This window comes from Colobus angolensis, unplaced genomic scaffold, assembly GCF_000951035.1.
Source record: "Colobus angolensis palliatus isolate OR3802 unplaced genomic scaffold, Cang.pa_1.0 Scaffold51, whole genome shotgun sequence".
In the NCBI taxonomy this organism is placed as follows: Eukaryota; Metazoa; Chordata; class Mammalia; order Primates; family Cercopithecidae; genus Colobus; species Colobus angolensis.
The window spans coordinates 12,647,439-12,662,078 of NW_012118599.1; the positions used below are offsets into that span (position 1 = coordinate 12,647,439).

The 14,640-nt window shown below is 54.5% G+C and overlaps 1 protein-coding gene across 1 annotated transcript; it reads left to right on the forward strand.

The window, feature by feature from the left end:
* The first annotated feature begins 277 nt into the window (after positions 1-277).
* On the forward strand, positions 278-14,542 carry AARS2 (alanyl-tRNA synthetase 2, mitochondrial). The gene is made up of 22 exons (XM_011960332.1): positions 278-554; positions 1,703-1,894; positions 2,433-2,578; positions 2,807-2,974; positions 3,507-3,651; positions 6,558-6,703; positions 6,923-7,031; positions 7,419-7,457; positions 7,560-7,671; positions 8,165-8,298; positions 8,743-8,887; positions 9,135-9,307; positions 9,419-9,532; positions 9,630-9,770; positions 10,525-10,662; positions 10,773-10,882; positions 11,040-11,148; positions 11,437-11,559; positions 11,790-11,900; positions 12,512-12,595; positions 12,711-12,821; positions 13,270-14,542. Exons 1-22 carry the CDS (start codon positions 312-314, stop codon positions 13,432-13,434), a joined length of 2,958 nt encoding a protein of 985 aa, XP_011815722.1. The 5' UTR covers positions 278-311; the 3' UTR covers positions 13,435-14,542.
* Positions 14,543-14,640: the final 98 nt, after the last annotated feature.

Here is a 14,640-nt window from a genome sequence, read left to right on the forward strand (position 1 = left end):
AACAGCAATTACTGCTAGAATACAGATTTCAATGGGCAGGGCATTTTGTTAATTTTGTACCCTAAACGCCCAGAACAATGCCTAGCACATACTAGGCTCTGAATATGTGTTTAATGCCGAATGAATTAAAAACCTACTATGTGCCAGGCGCTGTGCTAGATCGACTTCTGCCAGCGACCCAATCGATTACTTCCACACCGGCGGCAGAGCCGCCCCCTGAGTCCTCCTACAGCCAGGGGCCGCTGTAGGAAACGCCTGGCTTCCTTCCCTCGTCACTCTTTGACCCCGTAAAGTCACTGCCCGGAGCTAAGATGGCAGCGTCCGTGGCAGCAGCAGCCCGGCGACTGCGGCGGGCCATTCGAAGGTCGCCCGCATGGCGGGGCCCCAGCCATCGGCCGCTCTCATCCGAGCCCCCTGCAGCCAAGGCCTCGGCCGTGAGGGCCGCCTTTCTGAACTTCTTTCGGGACCGCCATGGCCACCGGCTGGTGCCCTCCGCCTCCGTGCGGCCCCGCGGCGACCCCAGTTTGCTTTTTGTCAACGCGGGCATGAACCAGGTGAGGGCCGAACCATACTGATAGGGAGCGGAGCTTGTGAGTTTTCCGGTGAGAAAGACGCTGCAGGATTGGGCAAAAGAAGCGAGAGGCGGAGTTCGTAGCTTTTGGGGAAAGAGGGCGGTGCTTGGTTGGGTAAAGTGATGGGGTTACGGCACTCAGAGTATAGGGAGGGCTTGGGGAGGGCTTGAACTGGGAACTTCTGAATTGGAATTGAGTATTGGGTCCAGAAATGGCTGGAGTGGAATCCCGTGGGGGCAGACTGGTGGGGTAAATCCCATTTCATTTATTCGCTCTTTTTTGTTGTTGTTGTTGTTGTTGTTGTTGAGACGGAGTCTTGCTCTGTCGCCCGGGCTGGAGTGCAGTGGCCGGATCTCAGCTCACTGCAAGCTCCGCCTCCCGGGTTTACGCCATTCTCCTGCCTCAGCCTCCGGAGTAGCTGGGACTACAGGCGCCCGCCACCTCGCCCGGCTAGTTTTTTGTGTTTTTAGTAGAGACGGGGTTTCATCGTGTTAGCCAGGATGGTCTCGATCTCCTGACCTCGTGATCCGCCCGTCTCAGCCTCCCAAAGTGCTGGGATTACAGGCTTGAGCCACGGCGCCTGGCTACTATTCGCTCTTTAAATAAAGCTAACGCTTTCATTAAATATTTACTGATCACCTGTTGGGTGCTGAGTACTATTCTCTAAGCTTTTGATTTTTATCAGCCACTTACCTTTTCTAGACTTCATTGTCCTCATCTGTAAAATAGGGGCGGCGTAAGTTAACCTTAGAGGCCGTCTGGGATCCCTACTAAATAAGTCTTAGTTTTGTACCCTGAAGTTATTGGGTGTGGTTGAAGAAGCCGAGACGGAGGATGCCACATTTCAGTGCCCTGTTTCCAGCTCCCAACACATTCCTCCTTTTACCTTGCCCATTTTACTAGCAGAGGGTCTCCGGTTCATGATTTATTTACCTCTTCTGTGCTCCCCACATACCAGAGATGGCTGTCTCCAGGCTCCCAGGTTGTCCTCCTAGACCAAGATTACAGTGCACTCTCAGCGGCACCATCAGCCTTCGGTCTGAACAGCCATCCCTATCCCCACTCCCCACATTTCCCTTCTACTGAGAAATTGAGATATCCCTCTCCTCCTCCCCACCATGTGCTTCCAGTTCAAGCCAATCTTTCTGGGCACCGTGGATCCACGAAGCGAAATGGCAGGCTTCCGACGTGTGGCCAACAGCCAGAAATGTGTGAGAGCTGGAGGACGCCATAACGACCTGGAAGATGTGGGTCGAGACCTTTCCCATCATACCTTCTTTGAAATGCTTGGCAATTGGGCCTTTGGGGGTGAATATTTTAAGGTGAGTCTCTAGGGAGCATTGATCAGCCAAGAAGGGAGTCAGTTTGTCCTGTTTCCATTGTACTGTCTGCTGCTTAGGCAGGGCCTAATACCAGATGTGGAGGCAAAGTGCTAGTTGAGCAGGTGTAACAGGAATTACCTCGCTTCTCTGATTGGATTGTAAGTCCCTGAAGGGCAGAGACTCTGCTTCCTGCCTAATGACTACTCAAAAATTGTTGTTTGAGTAAATAGTCAAATAGCAATGCTAAGGTAGTTACTAAAGTTAAAGATCACTCCAGGCTAGAGTAGGCAGTGAATTTCATGTGAAAGTGGGACTTGTTCTGGGACTTGAAAGAAGATAGGATTTAGAAGAAGGGGAAGCTTTCTGGGCAGTAAACACTCAGAGGCAGTAATGGTTCATGGCTTATTCTGGGAACAAGATGGCCACAGAAATGCTTCTGTCTTAAGTGGGGAGCTAAACTCATGTGGCTTGATTACTTCAGTGGGGTCTCCGTCTCACCCATCTTCCTTCCCCCACCCCATGCTGGTTTCTGCTGCAGGAGGAGGCATGTAGCATGGCCTGGGAACTGCTGACTCAGGTCTATGGGATCCCTGCAGAAAAGCTCTGGGTCTCCTACTTTGATGGTGACCCTAAGGCAGGGCTGGAGCCAGACCTGGAGACCAGGGACATTTGGCTGAGCTTAGGGTAAGTCAACCCCCTACTTATGTTCATTCCTGGAGGGCAGGAGGACAGGATAATGGAGACTACCAGCACCAATCCTCAGAGTCTCAGCATTTCATTCCAGGATACTGTGGACTTAGACCTGTTCTTCCTCTTGCTGAGCTTCGACTTGAGGGAGGGGCTGTCATGGCAGAGAGGGTCCCAGCTTCTGGGTCTGTCTATCTCCCACCACTCGCCTGCCTTTCTCCCCAGGGTGCCTGCTACTCGTGTGCTTTCCTTTGGACCACAAGAGAACTTCTGGGAGATGGGGGATACCGGCCCTTGTGGACCCTGTACTGAGATCCACTATGACCTTGCTGGTGGGGTGGGAGCCCCCCAGCTGGTAGAACTTTGGAACCTGGTCTTCATGCAACACAACAGGTAAGGGGGTGCTGAAGCAGGACGAGAATCCCTGGCTAGAAGTGGAAAAGGTGGCAATTAGAAGACTTTGATCTGTTTCATATAAAAACAAACACGTAAATGATGCTTACCATGTGCCAGGCACAATTCTCATCACCTTATAGATAATAACTGATTTAATTGTAGTCTTTGCCTGTGACAGCTTAAACAAGTCACTGCTGTTCTCTGTTGAACTTGATGATCTCAGATTTTCTTCTAGCCTTGACATGTTTTTCTAGGGGCAAAGAATTCTGTCCCAAGATGGGATGTCTGCTGCCCAGGCAAGGGCCCAAGCAGGGGTGAGAGTGGAGATAGCTCTATATGAGAAAGGACGGGACCCCAAGGCCATCATCATCTGCTGTTGCAGGGTGGCAGGGGAAGATACTGATTGTCTGGTTCCTCCCATTGTCAGCCCCTTTGGGCTCCCCGCCACCCAACATTTCTCTACTCCACTTGGGCATCTCACACCTGTAATCCTGGATGGGGCCTCACCTTGCACACCTTCCCTGGACAGAGAGGCCGATGGAAGCCTGCAGCACTTGCCCCAGTGGCATGTGGACACAGGAATGGGCCTGGAAAGGCTGGTGGCTGTGCTGCAAGGCAAACACTCCACCTATGACACTGACCTCTTTTCCCCGCTGCTCCACGCCATACAGCAGGTGAGTGCCTCTTCCCTTCCAGAAGCCCTCCAGCTTGCTCATCACAGCCCTCAGCCCCATTGCATTCCATCTTTGTTGAGAACTCAAGAGTGTTCTCAGCATCTGAGGACAATAACCGACCAAGAATTCCAAGACGTCAAGCAAGACACTGGGATTCATTACTTATTCCCTGCTGTTCCTCCTAACTCCTTATCTCTTTCATTTATTCAGAAAATACTTGTTGAGTGCTTGCTTTATGTTAAGTCCTTTGTGTTTGGTACAGAAGACACAGCAGTAAGCAGGAAAGAGATCATGGAGATTATATGCTAGCATGAGAGATAGACAACAAATGTGTTAAAGAACAAAGTAATAGCTTACAGATTGTGAGCAGGCAGTAAACAAGGGTGAAAGTAACTAGGAGGAAGGAGGGGTACAGAGGAATCTTAGATAAGGTACTTAGGGAAGGCTCACCAAGAAGATGACCTTTGAGCTGAGCCCTGAAGAAGGAGGAGTCAGCCACAAGAAGCTCTTTCCAGGCAGAGGGGACAGCAGGTACCAAGGACCTTGATACTGATGGATTAGATGGGGAGGGGAAAGAGGCATCAAAGATGGCTCCCAGGCTATTGGCTTGAGCAACACAGTGAATGGCATGACTGTTTACTGCGATGAAGCCTGGGGAAGAGAGAGCTTTGGAGCTAGGTGAATCAAGCTCTCTGCTTTGGAGCATTTCCATATGTGTATAGCTTATACCCTCCCCATTGCCCCCCAAGAAAGGGCTTGACATGTGCCAGAAACAAAAAGGTGGCCAGCCAGCTAAAGAAGAATCCCATGGGATATAATAGGAACATGTATCAGTTAGCTTTTGCTGTATAACAAACCACCCTAATGCTCTGTGGCTTAATCACCAACCATGTATTTGCCCCCTGAGTCTGTGAGCTAGAGTTTAGGCTGGGCTTAGCTGGCTCATTCTTTGGTCTTGTGTGAGCTCACTTATCCATCTGTGGTCAGCTGAGAGGCAGCTCCTCCTCTGGGGCTTGGCTGGCTGTCAGTTTGGAGGCAGTAGGGGTGACTGGGCCATGTGTCTGTCATCACCTAGCTGGTTGGTCTGGGCTTGTCCACATCACAGCTCAGCAAGGTTCCAAGACAGAGAGCAGACACATAGGCTTAGAACAGTGTTGTTTCCAGTGTATTCTGTGGGCCAAAGCAAGTCACAAAGCCAGCACAGATTCAGGGGATGGAGAAACAGAGTCTGTCCCTTGATGGGAAACAGCTGTAAAGTCCCATTTTTTAAAGTGGCATATGCATAGGAAAGGGCCATTTTTGTGAACAGTCTACCACAGACAAGAGGGCAGAGTTCAGTCTTGTGGGCCTTGAAGTCCAAAGTGGGGCTTTGATTCTCAGAGTGGCAAGAAGGGTTCTAAGGGCTGGGCGCGGTGGTTCACGCCTGTAATCCTAGCACTTGGGGAGGCAGAGGGAGGTGGTTCGCTTGAGGTCAGGAGTTGGAGACCAGCCTGGCCAACATGGCAAAACCCTGTCTACTAAAAAATAGAAAAATCAGCAAGGCGTGCTGACACATACCTGTAGTCCCGGCCACTTAGGAGGCTGAGACAGGAGAATCACTTGAACCCAGGAGGTGGAGGTTGCAATAAACTGAGATCATGCTACTGCACTCCAACCTGGGCAACAGAGTGAGACTTCATCTCAAAAAACATAAATAAATAAAAATGTGCATCAGATCATGCCACTCCCCACTGAGAACCCTTCTTTTTTTTTTTTTTTTTTTTGAGACAGAGTTGCTCTGTCACCCAGGCTGGAGTGCAGTGGCATGATCTCAGCTCATTGCAACCTCTGCCTCTTGGGCTCAAGTGATTCTCATGCCTCAGCCTCTAGAGTAACTGGGATTACAGCCACCCACCGTCACACAAAAAATCTGTATATTTTTAGTACAGATGGGGTTTCACCAAGTTGGCCAGGCTGGTTTGAAACTCCTGACCTTGGGTGATCACCTGCCTCAGCCTCCCAAAGTGTTGTGATTACAGGTGTGAGCCACCGCGCCCAGCATGATGTACACTTTTAAAAGCCTACTCCTGTTGCTGTGTGGAGGATGAACTGGAGAGAGATGAGAGCAGAAACTTAGGAATCAATTGGGAGGCTATTATCGATCCAGGCAAGAACCACAGGGCATGACTTCGGCTAACAGCAGTGGAAGTAGAAACAAGTAGATTGAGTTGAGAGATCTCATGGAGGTAGAAGCAAAAGGACCCACGGATGGATTACAATGGGTAGGGGAAAGAATGAAAAGATGGCTCCCAGACAATTGATTTGAGCAACACAGTGAATGGCATGACTGTTAGATGAAGAAGTTTGGGGAAGAGAGAGGTTTGGAGCTAGGTGAATCAAGCTCGCTGCTTTGGAGCATTTCTGTGTATATAGTTTACACTCTCTCTCCCTGCCTACCCCCACAAAAGATGGGAGAGGCAAGAACAGGTAGTGGAGAGCACCTGGAGTCCGACAGGCCCGGCTGAGATCTCAGATCTGCTCCTTGAGAGCTGGGTAGCCTTGTGGCACTGAGTTCCTCTGAGCCTCAGCTTCCTCTTCTGTAAAGCAAGGATACTAATACCTCCTGGAATGGGCTGTTTTGGGGATTAGAGGTCATGTTGTTCAAGTTCTCACCCAGTTCTAATAGTAGAAATTCAGTAAATGATCACAGATATGTTCACTTGTAGCACCAAATATGAGCCCCATGAGGGCAGGGCCTGGCTTCTGCTCATCCGTGAGGCTTCTCAGCCCAGGACTGGACTGGCAAGGCCATTCTGGATGTGGTTGGCTTTAGGGCTGAGGGCAGATGCTCTAGAAGCGATAAAGAGCACCTGCCTGGGCCAGTTCAGGCAGGGCCACTGGCTTACTCTTTCTCTCCTGCTTCCCAGGGCTGCAGGGCACCCCCTTACTTGGGCCGGGTAGGGGTGGCAGACGAGGGGCGCACAGACACAGCGTACCGCGTGGTGGCTGACCACATCCGCACACTCAGTGTCTGCATCTCTGATGGCGTCTTCCCTGGGATGTCAGGTGCCCCGTGAGTCTGGAAGGGCTACAGAGAGGACAGGGGCTGCTGGGGATTGCAGGTGGAGGAGGGAAGGAAGAGGAGAGGTGGGTCTGGTTGAGCCAGCAGGAGGAATGGGGAGAGGGAGAGGTTTGGGGTGGGAACACACACTGTGGATCTTGTCCTTCTCACTCCCCATATTGCTGACCATGAGCTGCTAGGGGTTCATGTCTGGGCTCTGAACCCCTTTAGGCTGGTTCTTCGTCGGATCCTCCGTCGAGCTGTGCGTTTCTCCATGGAGATCTTAAAGGCACCACCTGGCTTCCTAGGCAGCCTGGTGCCTGTAGTGGTGGAGATATTGGTAAGGACAGAGCTTCTTCTCCACTGTGGGCCTCCCTGGGCACTTTGGGGAGCCTACCACTGAGCCTAGACAGTGCCCCCAGCCTGGGTGCCCAGAGGTCCCCACCCTAAATGTCCAGCCCAGCATCCTATCAGCAAGCTAAGAAAGCTGTCCTTGCTTACAAGAAGCAGGAAAACTTGAGGCTCCTTGTCCAAACTGCTGAGCCTTTGACCTCATGACCCCCTTCTGCCACCCTACAGGGAAACCAGTTCCCCATTTTAGTCCCTCTCCCAGCCCCTCAATGTGTCTGAGCCTCCAGGGCAGGTGTCCTCAGGGAGGCCCAGGGTGGGAAGGTGGGGGTGCGTTGGTTGCCTTTCACACCTCCTCAGCCCTCTCCACCTCCCCCAGGGAGATGCTTATCCAGAACTGCAAAGGAACTCAGCCCAGGTACTGGATTCCGGTGGGAGAGAAAGGGGTTGATGGGAGAGTTGTGGAGAGAGACCCTCCTTCCAAGGAGACCCAGCTCCGCTTCTGCTCTGTCTGGTTCAGATTGCCGACCTGGTGTTAGAGGACGAGGCAGCCTTCCTGGCCTCCCTGGAGCGGGGTCGGCGGATCATTGATCGGACGCTGAGGACCCTGGGACCTTCAGATATGTTCCCTGGTCAGTGGGATACCTAGCCCATGCACAAGGGACTTGCTGAGACTCGCCAGGGTGGGCAGAGGAGGGAGCTCTGGGCCAGCCCCCTGCCTCATGTCCACCCCCAACCTCTGCCCAATGTTCCTCTCTCCCTGGACTCTCCTTCCATACCCAGACCCCTCTGCAGCAGGAACACCACCCTGCCTCTCCCTGTGTCCACACTGCCCAGCTAGCCCTGCTTCCTGCTTTCCTAGGTTGGCTTCATGCATAGACTGAGCTTCCCTCCTCCCTTGAAATGACCTGTGCCCAGGGAGTACCCTGGACTACCCCCAGCTCTGGCCTTGAGGCATGAACCCTGAATGTGACCCCTCTCCTGAGGCTACCCAGTATGGAGGGGGTATTTGTGTTTGGCATCTGGTGGCTTCTGCATGGTTAGAAGGGCCCTGGACCTTATTTTTCTCCCCTTCTTTGTCTAATCGCTCCCCTTATCAACACTCTTTGTCTTCCTTTCTTGAAGCTGAAGTGGCCTGGTCCTTGTCACTGTCTGGAGACCTGGGGCTCCCCTTGGACATGGTAGAGCTGATGCTGGAGGAGAAAGGGGTCCAGCTGGACTCCACTGGACTGGAGCGGTTGGCCCAGGAGGCGGCCCAGGTACAAGCTGTGGCACCCCCATGCTGGGTTCTGTTGGGACACCCTTTCCCCAGCCCTGAGCTCCTGGGGGAAGAGCTGTGGATATTGAGAGTAATCAAGAGTCTGAGATAAGATCTGTCCCCTCACCTGGGAGGTTTCTAAAACCTCAGGCCACAACCTGTAGAAAGCAACACTAGCCAATGGGCTAAACACAGGAGCAGAAGCCAGCACAGCTTCCTGGAGAGGGGCCTTCCAGGGGCAGCAGTGGGCGAGAAGGCCTAATCCCGAGGATCCCACATGATGGATGGTTCACCAACCAGCCCAGGGGCTCTAGCAGCCAGCCAAGCCCTGAATTCTTATTCCAGAAGGGCTGCAGAGTCCACAGCTATGTGGCAGGGACAGGGCCCTGCGAGGCTGAAGTCCCACTTTCATTCTCCATGTGCTTCTTCCATGCCCATCCTGCAGCACCAGGCACGGCAGGCTGAGCCAGTTCAGAAGCAGGGATTGTGGCTTGATGTCCATGCACTGGGGGAGCTGCAGCGCCAAGGAGTGCCTCCAACTGACAACAGCCCCAAGTACAACTACTCCCTGCGACCCAACGGAAGTTATGGTGAGAGCCTGGACGGAGTCCTGCCACCACAAGCTTGCCTGACCGTGACTGAGAAGAACGTCCAAGATAGTTGCTGCCAGCCCCTATGTATTCCCCAAGATGGCCACCAGGGGTCTCTGTGGCCCTCAGCTGGAAGTGCCCTGCGGGGTGCCTGTTAGCCCCAAGGCAGACCCACCTTCACGTCCCCAGCCCCTGCCCACCACTAATAACCATGCCCACCACTAATAACCATTCTGTTCCCTGGCAGAGTTCGGCACCTGTGAGGCCCAGGTGTTGCAGCTGTATACAGAGGACGGGACAGCAGTGGCCTCCGTGGGGAAAGGCCAGCGCTGTGGCCTCCTCTTGGACAGGACCAACTTCTACGCAGAACAGGGGGGCCAGGCTTCAGACCGCGGCTACCTGGTGCGGGTAGGGCAAGAGGTGAGTCTCCACCACAACCCAGGCTGATTTCTGTGGGTGGCAGACCCAAGCCTGGGTGGGAGCCAAGGGGAGGGAAAGGCTACAGGCACCCTGACCCCTACCCTCCCCCAGGACGTGCTGTTCCCAGTAGCCCGAGCCCAGGTCTGTGGGGGTTTCATCCTGCATGAGGCAGTAGCCCCTGAGTGCCTGCAGATCGGGGACCAGGTGCAGCTACATGTGGATAAGGTAAAGATCCTCCCTGACTGTTCCCAATACCCTGCAGCCCTTCACTCTCCCCACCCCCTGCCCTCACCCAGGACCATGGGTGACAAAAGTATTTCAGGCCTGGCGTCTAGGCTGCATGGCGAAACACACGGCCACCCACCTGCTGAACTGGGCACTGCGGCAGACCCTGGGCCCTGGCACAGAGCAGCAGGGCTCCCATCTCAATCCTGAGCAGCTGCGCTTGGATGTGACCACCCAGGTGAGCCCGGCACAGAAAGACAGGCTTCATGTGAGGTGACAGGCTTAAAGAGAGACAGCCTGCTGTGAGCGGGTTGCCCTTAGAGGCCTGGGCTCTAGGCCCAGCACAGCCACCCAATCACTATGGGACCCTGGGCAAGTCCTTTCCCCTTGGGCTCCTGGTGCACCAGTGAGGAGTCAGGCTACAGAGTATCTAGGGCCTCACCCAGCTCTGATGTGGGATTCTGAAGGCCCTCCAGCAGGGGCCCTCCCTTCACCTCCAGCCACTCCTTCCTTGTTTCTACTGTCACCCGAGACATTCTTGCTCAAACTGGGCTGCCCTCTCTCTCTGCTGCCACCCTGTCTCCCTGCCCTTCTTACACATCTGGCTCAAATCCTTTCTCCAGGAAGTACTTGCTGGCTAATCCCCATCCCACCTGCTTATTCCCTGCCCCTGCATCCCCTCATCCTGTAGTTCTCTCTTCCATTGGGTTGCCCCTTGTAAGCTCCATGTGGGTACAGCCTCCTTTTTCTGTTTCTTCAACTTTTGGTGCCTAGTGAAAGGCCTGGAGCTTCCAGTAAGCCCAACTCCCAGATAGCTTTCTAAGGAAAAGAATTGTCTGCTCAGCTAGTGTTTATTGAGCACCTATCATGTGCTAGCCACTATTCTAGGACCTGGGGATAGCTCAGTGAACATTGACCATGTTTCAGTGCATCAGTTACAGGTGTGGGGCTGACTGCATGTTGGTCTTTCCATTTCCTCCCCACCCCTCCAGACCACATTGACCCCAGAGCAGCTCCGGGCGGTGGAGAACACTGTGCAGGAGGCCGTGCAGCAGGATAAGCCTGTGTACATGGAGGAGGTGCCCCTGGCGCTCACTGCCCATGTCCCTGGCCTGCGCTCTCTGGATGAAGTGAGTTGGGGAAGCCCTTTTGGTGGAGATCTGGGGCCTCCTTCAGGCATACCTGGAGGCTTTATCCTTCTCCTTTGGCAGTTAACGGGCCTGTCCCCTCTTGACCTCAGATTTACCCAGACCCTGTACGGGTGGTGTCAGTGGGGGTACCCGTGGCCCATGCATTGGACCCAGCCTCCCAAGCCGCACTGCAGACCTCTGTGGAGCTATGCTGTGGGACGTGAGTCACTCCTTTGTGCTGCCTGGCCCAGGGGCCCCAGATCCTCGCCCTTCCCTTGGTCTTTGGAGCCATCAGCCCTTGATGGGAGATGCACTGTGGCCTCTCCCTTGTCTCCTGTCATGCCCCCTGACTTTCTGTTCCCTCCTTCCTCCCACAGGCACCTGTTACGTACAGGGGCTGTAGGGGACCTGGTTATCATCGGGGACCGCCAGCTTTCCAAGGGCACTACCCGCCTGCTGGCCATCACTGGGGAGCAGGCCCAGCAGGTCAGCTTGCCAGTGGGCCTGGAACTTCTGGGTTGAGTGGGTGCATGGGACACAGGCAGGTGACATGCTCGGGCTCAGGGGTGCCCAGCAGCAGAGCCAGTATTAATACTTGCACACCAATGTGGCCATATCAGCTGTTGGCAGCTGGCATGTGTTTTATTTGGTGCTGGTGCCTCGATTGGTCTTGATTGTTATATCTTATTTGTCCCTGACCAGTAATGAGAGGCCTTGTCCTGGGGAGATGAATGTAAGCCTGGCGGCCCTGACCCTCCTGTCCCTTCCCTGCAGGCCCGAGAGCTAGGTCAGAACCTGGCCCAGGAAGTGAAAGCAGCCACTGAGCGACTGAGTCAGGGGAGCCGGGATGTGGCAGAGGCACTGAGGCTGTCCAAGGACATAGGACGACTCATTGAAGTGAGGGCCACGCCTGCTGTGGCGCTGTTCCCCACCCTCTCCTGGCCCTGTTCACTCCCCTATTCCTCCCTGGACCCCTCGAGACTCTCCCTAGCACTCCAGTCGGGTTGGGCTCCTGCTGGCCCAGATGTTTGTCTACAGGGTGGGTGTCTTCCCTGGCCCTGCTGGTCCCTACCTCAGAGACTATGGCTCAGGGAAGGGCAGGGGTGATGCACTGCTTCTGGCCATAGGCTGTGGACACTTCTGTGATGCCCCAGTGGCAGCGGCAGGAGCTGCTGGCCACACTGAAGATGCTGCAGCGGCGTGCCAACACTGCCATCCGTAAGCTGCAGATGGGGCAGGTGAGAGGAGGTTTGGCTGCACCCATGTGCCCAGAGACACTCCAGCACATATACTGAGAAGTCTCAAGGGCTGGGGCATGGGGGTGAGTCAGAGGCTGTGCAAGGACATGGGGATGGGGTGGTGGCAGCTTCTTCCTTCTCCCGCCAGCTGAGAACCATCACCCAGGCCATTCCCCCACTTCTGTCTCTTTCAAACTGTGTTTCTCCCCCAACTCCCAAGTCTGGCTCAGGCCCCCCAACCCCGGAAGCCTGCTGACTTGATTAGTGCCATTCAGCCCTGATTACACCTCCACTGTGGATCCCCTTTCTCCCGCCCACTCCTGGTCCATCTGTGCTCTGACCTTCCTCCTTTCACCTTCAGCGACCTATTTGTAGGGGCCTGAAGCTATGATGAAAGGAAAGTGGTGAGGGAGGTGAGGAAGGACACATGTGGGACCCAAAAAGGAGGCCACCCTAGGCAGAGTCCCTGCCCCCTCTGCCTAGAGCTGATGACCTTTGGGGTGGGTGGGGGAATCAGGGTATTGCTTAGCTGGGTCTCAGTTCAGAGGTGGGGGCTAATTGGAAACCTGCCTCTCAGCCTGACCCCTCTGCTCATCCTTCCTGCCCCATAGGCTGCAAAGAAAACTCAGGAGCTGCTGGAGCGGCACTCGAAGGGGCCTCTGATTGTGGACACAGTCTCTGCTGAGTCTCTCTCAGTGAGTGCTGGCCAAGCGGGGGCTGCCCCAGGGTCTGAGAAGGGCAAAGTCCCGACCAGGAAGTAGCTAGGGGTCTGGGAAGCTATGGGCTCACCATCTGTCTTTCATGGTCCAGGTGCTGGTGAAGGTGGTACGGCAGCTGTGTGAGCAGGCCCCCAGCACATCTGTGCTCCTACTCAGCCCCCAGTCCATGGGGAAGGTGCTGTGTGCCTGTCAGGTGGCCCAGGTGAGGGAAGTGGGAGAGCAGCCCACCACCCCCGTTAATACCCATCCTGGTCCAGCTGTCTGATTCTACACCTTTAATTCTTCCCAGACAAAGGGGCCAAGGCTGGGTGGAGGTATCTATGAGAATACTCCGGGACAGGGATAGGGGAATCTCCTTGTTCCTAAAAACAGCCCCTCCCCACTCCAGAAAGCACCAGAGATTCCTTAATTACCAACCCCTCCCGGGCCTCACATCCCTTGTAAACAAGTAGCAGATGTTCACATTCATAAACCTCCCCACACACATTTCCAGCCCAAACCTTCTCCAGCTTGTCACCCGACTGCCCCACCATATGCCCAGCTGGGAAGGGGGCGCTGATCACCTTCAGCTCCACTCTTGAGGGTACCTTGGGTGGATGCTGGCAGGGAGGGCCACTCTGCATCGCTTTCCCTTCTGATTCTGTTCCTAGGGTGCCATGCCCACCTTCACAGCAGAGGCCTGGGCACTGGCAGTGTGCAGCCACATGGGGGGCAAGGCCTGGGGCTCGCGAGTGGTGGCCCAAGGCACCGGAAGCACTACTGACCTGGAAGCTGCCCTCAGTACAGCCCGAGCCTATGCCCTCAGCCAGCTCTGACCCAGGCCCGCCCGGGGACCCACGTGGACTAAAGGCAATGCCAGGAGCCCTGAAGGAGCCAGCAGAACCTTCCCACTGGCTGAAGCGAGGACTAGAGGCTGGAGGCCAAGCAGCTGGGCCAAAGAGGATCACCTGGGCCAGGCCCTACATGACACAAGGAGACATGGGCTAGGGAAGGCAGAAGTGGGCCCAAAGACACACACCCCCTTGGTGAATGAGAAGACATGGGCAATTATGGCTGTGACTGCACATGAGAAATTATTTCACTGGCCAGGCATGGTGGTTCACGCCTGTAATCCCAGCACTTTGGGAGGCCGAGGCAGGATCATGAGGTCAAGAGATCAAAACCATCCTGGCTAACACAGTGAAACCCCATCTCTGCTAAAATTACAAAAAATTAATCAGGCGTGGTGGCACACGCCTGTAGTCCCAGCTACTCGGGAGGCTGAAGCAGAAGAATCGCTTGAACCTGGGAGGTGGAGGTTGCAGTGGGCCGAGATTGCACCACTGCACTCCAGCCTGGGTGACAGAACGAGACTCTGTCTCAAATAAGTAAATAATTTCACAGAGGACAGGAAGCTCCAGAGGTTCTGTTACTTTAAAAAAGAGTAGTTTTGCCCCTCCCAGCAACCTGGTGTGGGTGCCCTAACACCAGTCTGAACTCACTGTCTGAAAGGCCACCCAGGATCCAAATCAGGCCGTCTTCATTGCCATGAGTGTTCAGATAGGCTCTGTGTGCCAGGCAACAGTGGGCACTGACGAAGGGCTCCCTGGCTACTGGGACGACACGGCACCATCCTATGAAAATCATTTCAGCAGTGGAGACCTTTGCTATCACTTCTTTCATTAGCAATGACCTCTAAATTAAATTGGGCCCTGCTGGTTTGTTGATGAATTGAGCAACTGAGAACGTGGCGGGCACCAAACAGAATCCCTCCTTCATGGAGCCTGCTTCTTGTGGAGGAAACAGGCAGTAAAGCAAAAGAAGAGGGTCAGGCTTGGTGGCTCATGCCTATAATCCTGGCATTTTACAAGACTGAGGTTGGAGGATTGCTTGAGGCCAGAAGTGCAAGACCAGCCTGCGCAAACACAGCAAGACCCTGTCTACGGGCCCGGCGCGGTGGCTCAAGCCTGTAATCCCAGCACTTTGGGAGGCCGAGACGGGCGGATCACGAGGTCAGGAGTTCGAGACCATCCTGGCTAACA

Excerpts from the sequence above, each read along its gene's own strand:
- AARS2 (XM_011960332.1), top strand. The coding sequence starts at position 312 with ATGGCAGCGTCCGTGGCAGCAGCAGCCCGGCGACTGCGGCGGGCCATT. Across the intron at positions 11,149-11,436 it reads CTGGGGAGCAGGCCCAGCAG|GCCCGAGAGCTAGGTCAGAA; the intron begins GTCAGCTTGCCA and ends CCTTCCCTGCAG. Across the intron at positions 12,822-13,269 it reads GTGCCTGTCAGGTGGCCCAG|GGTGCCATGCCCACCTTCAC; the intron begins GTGAGGGAAGTG and ends TTCTGTTCCTAG.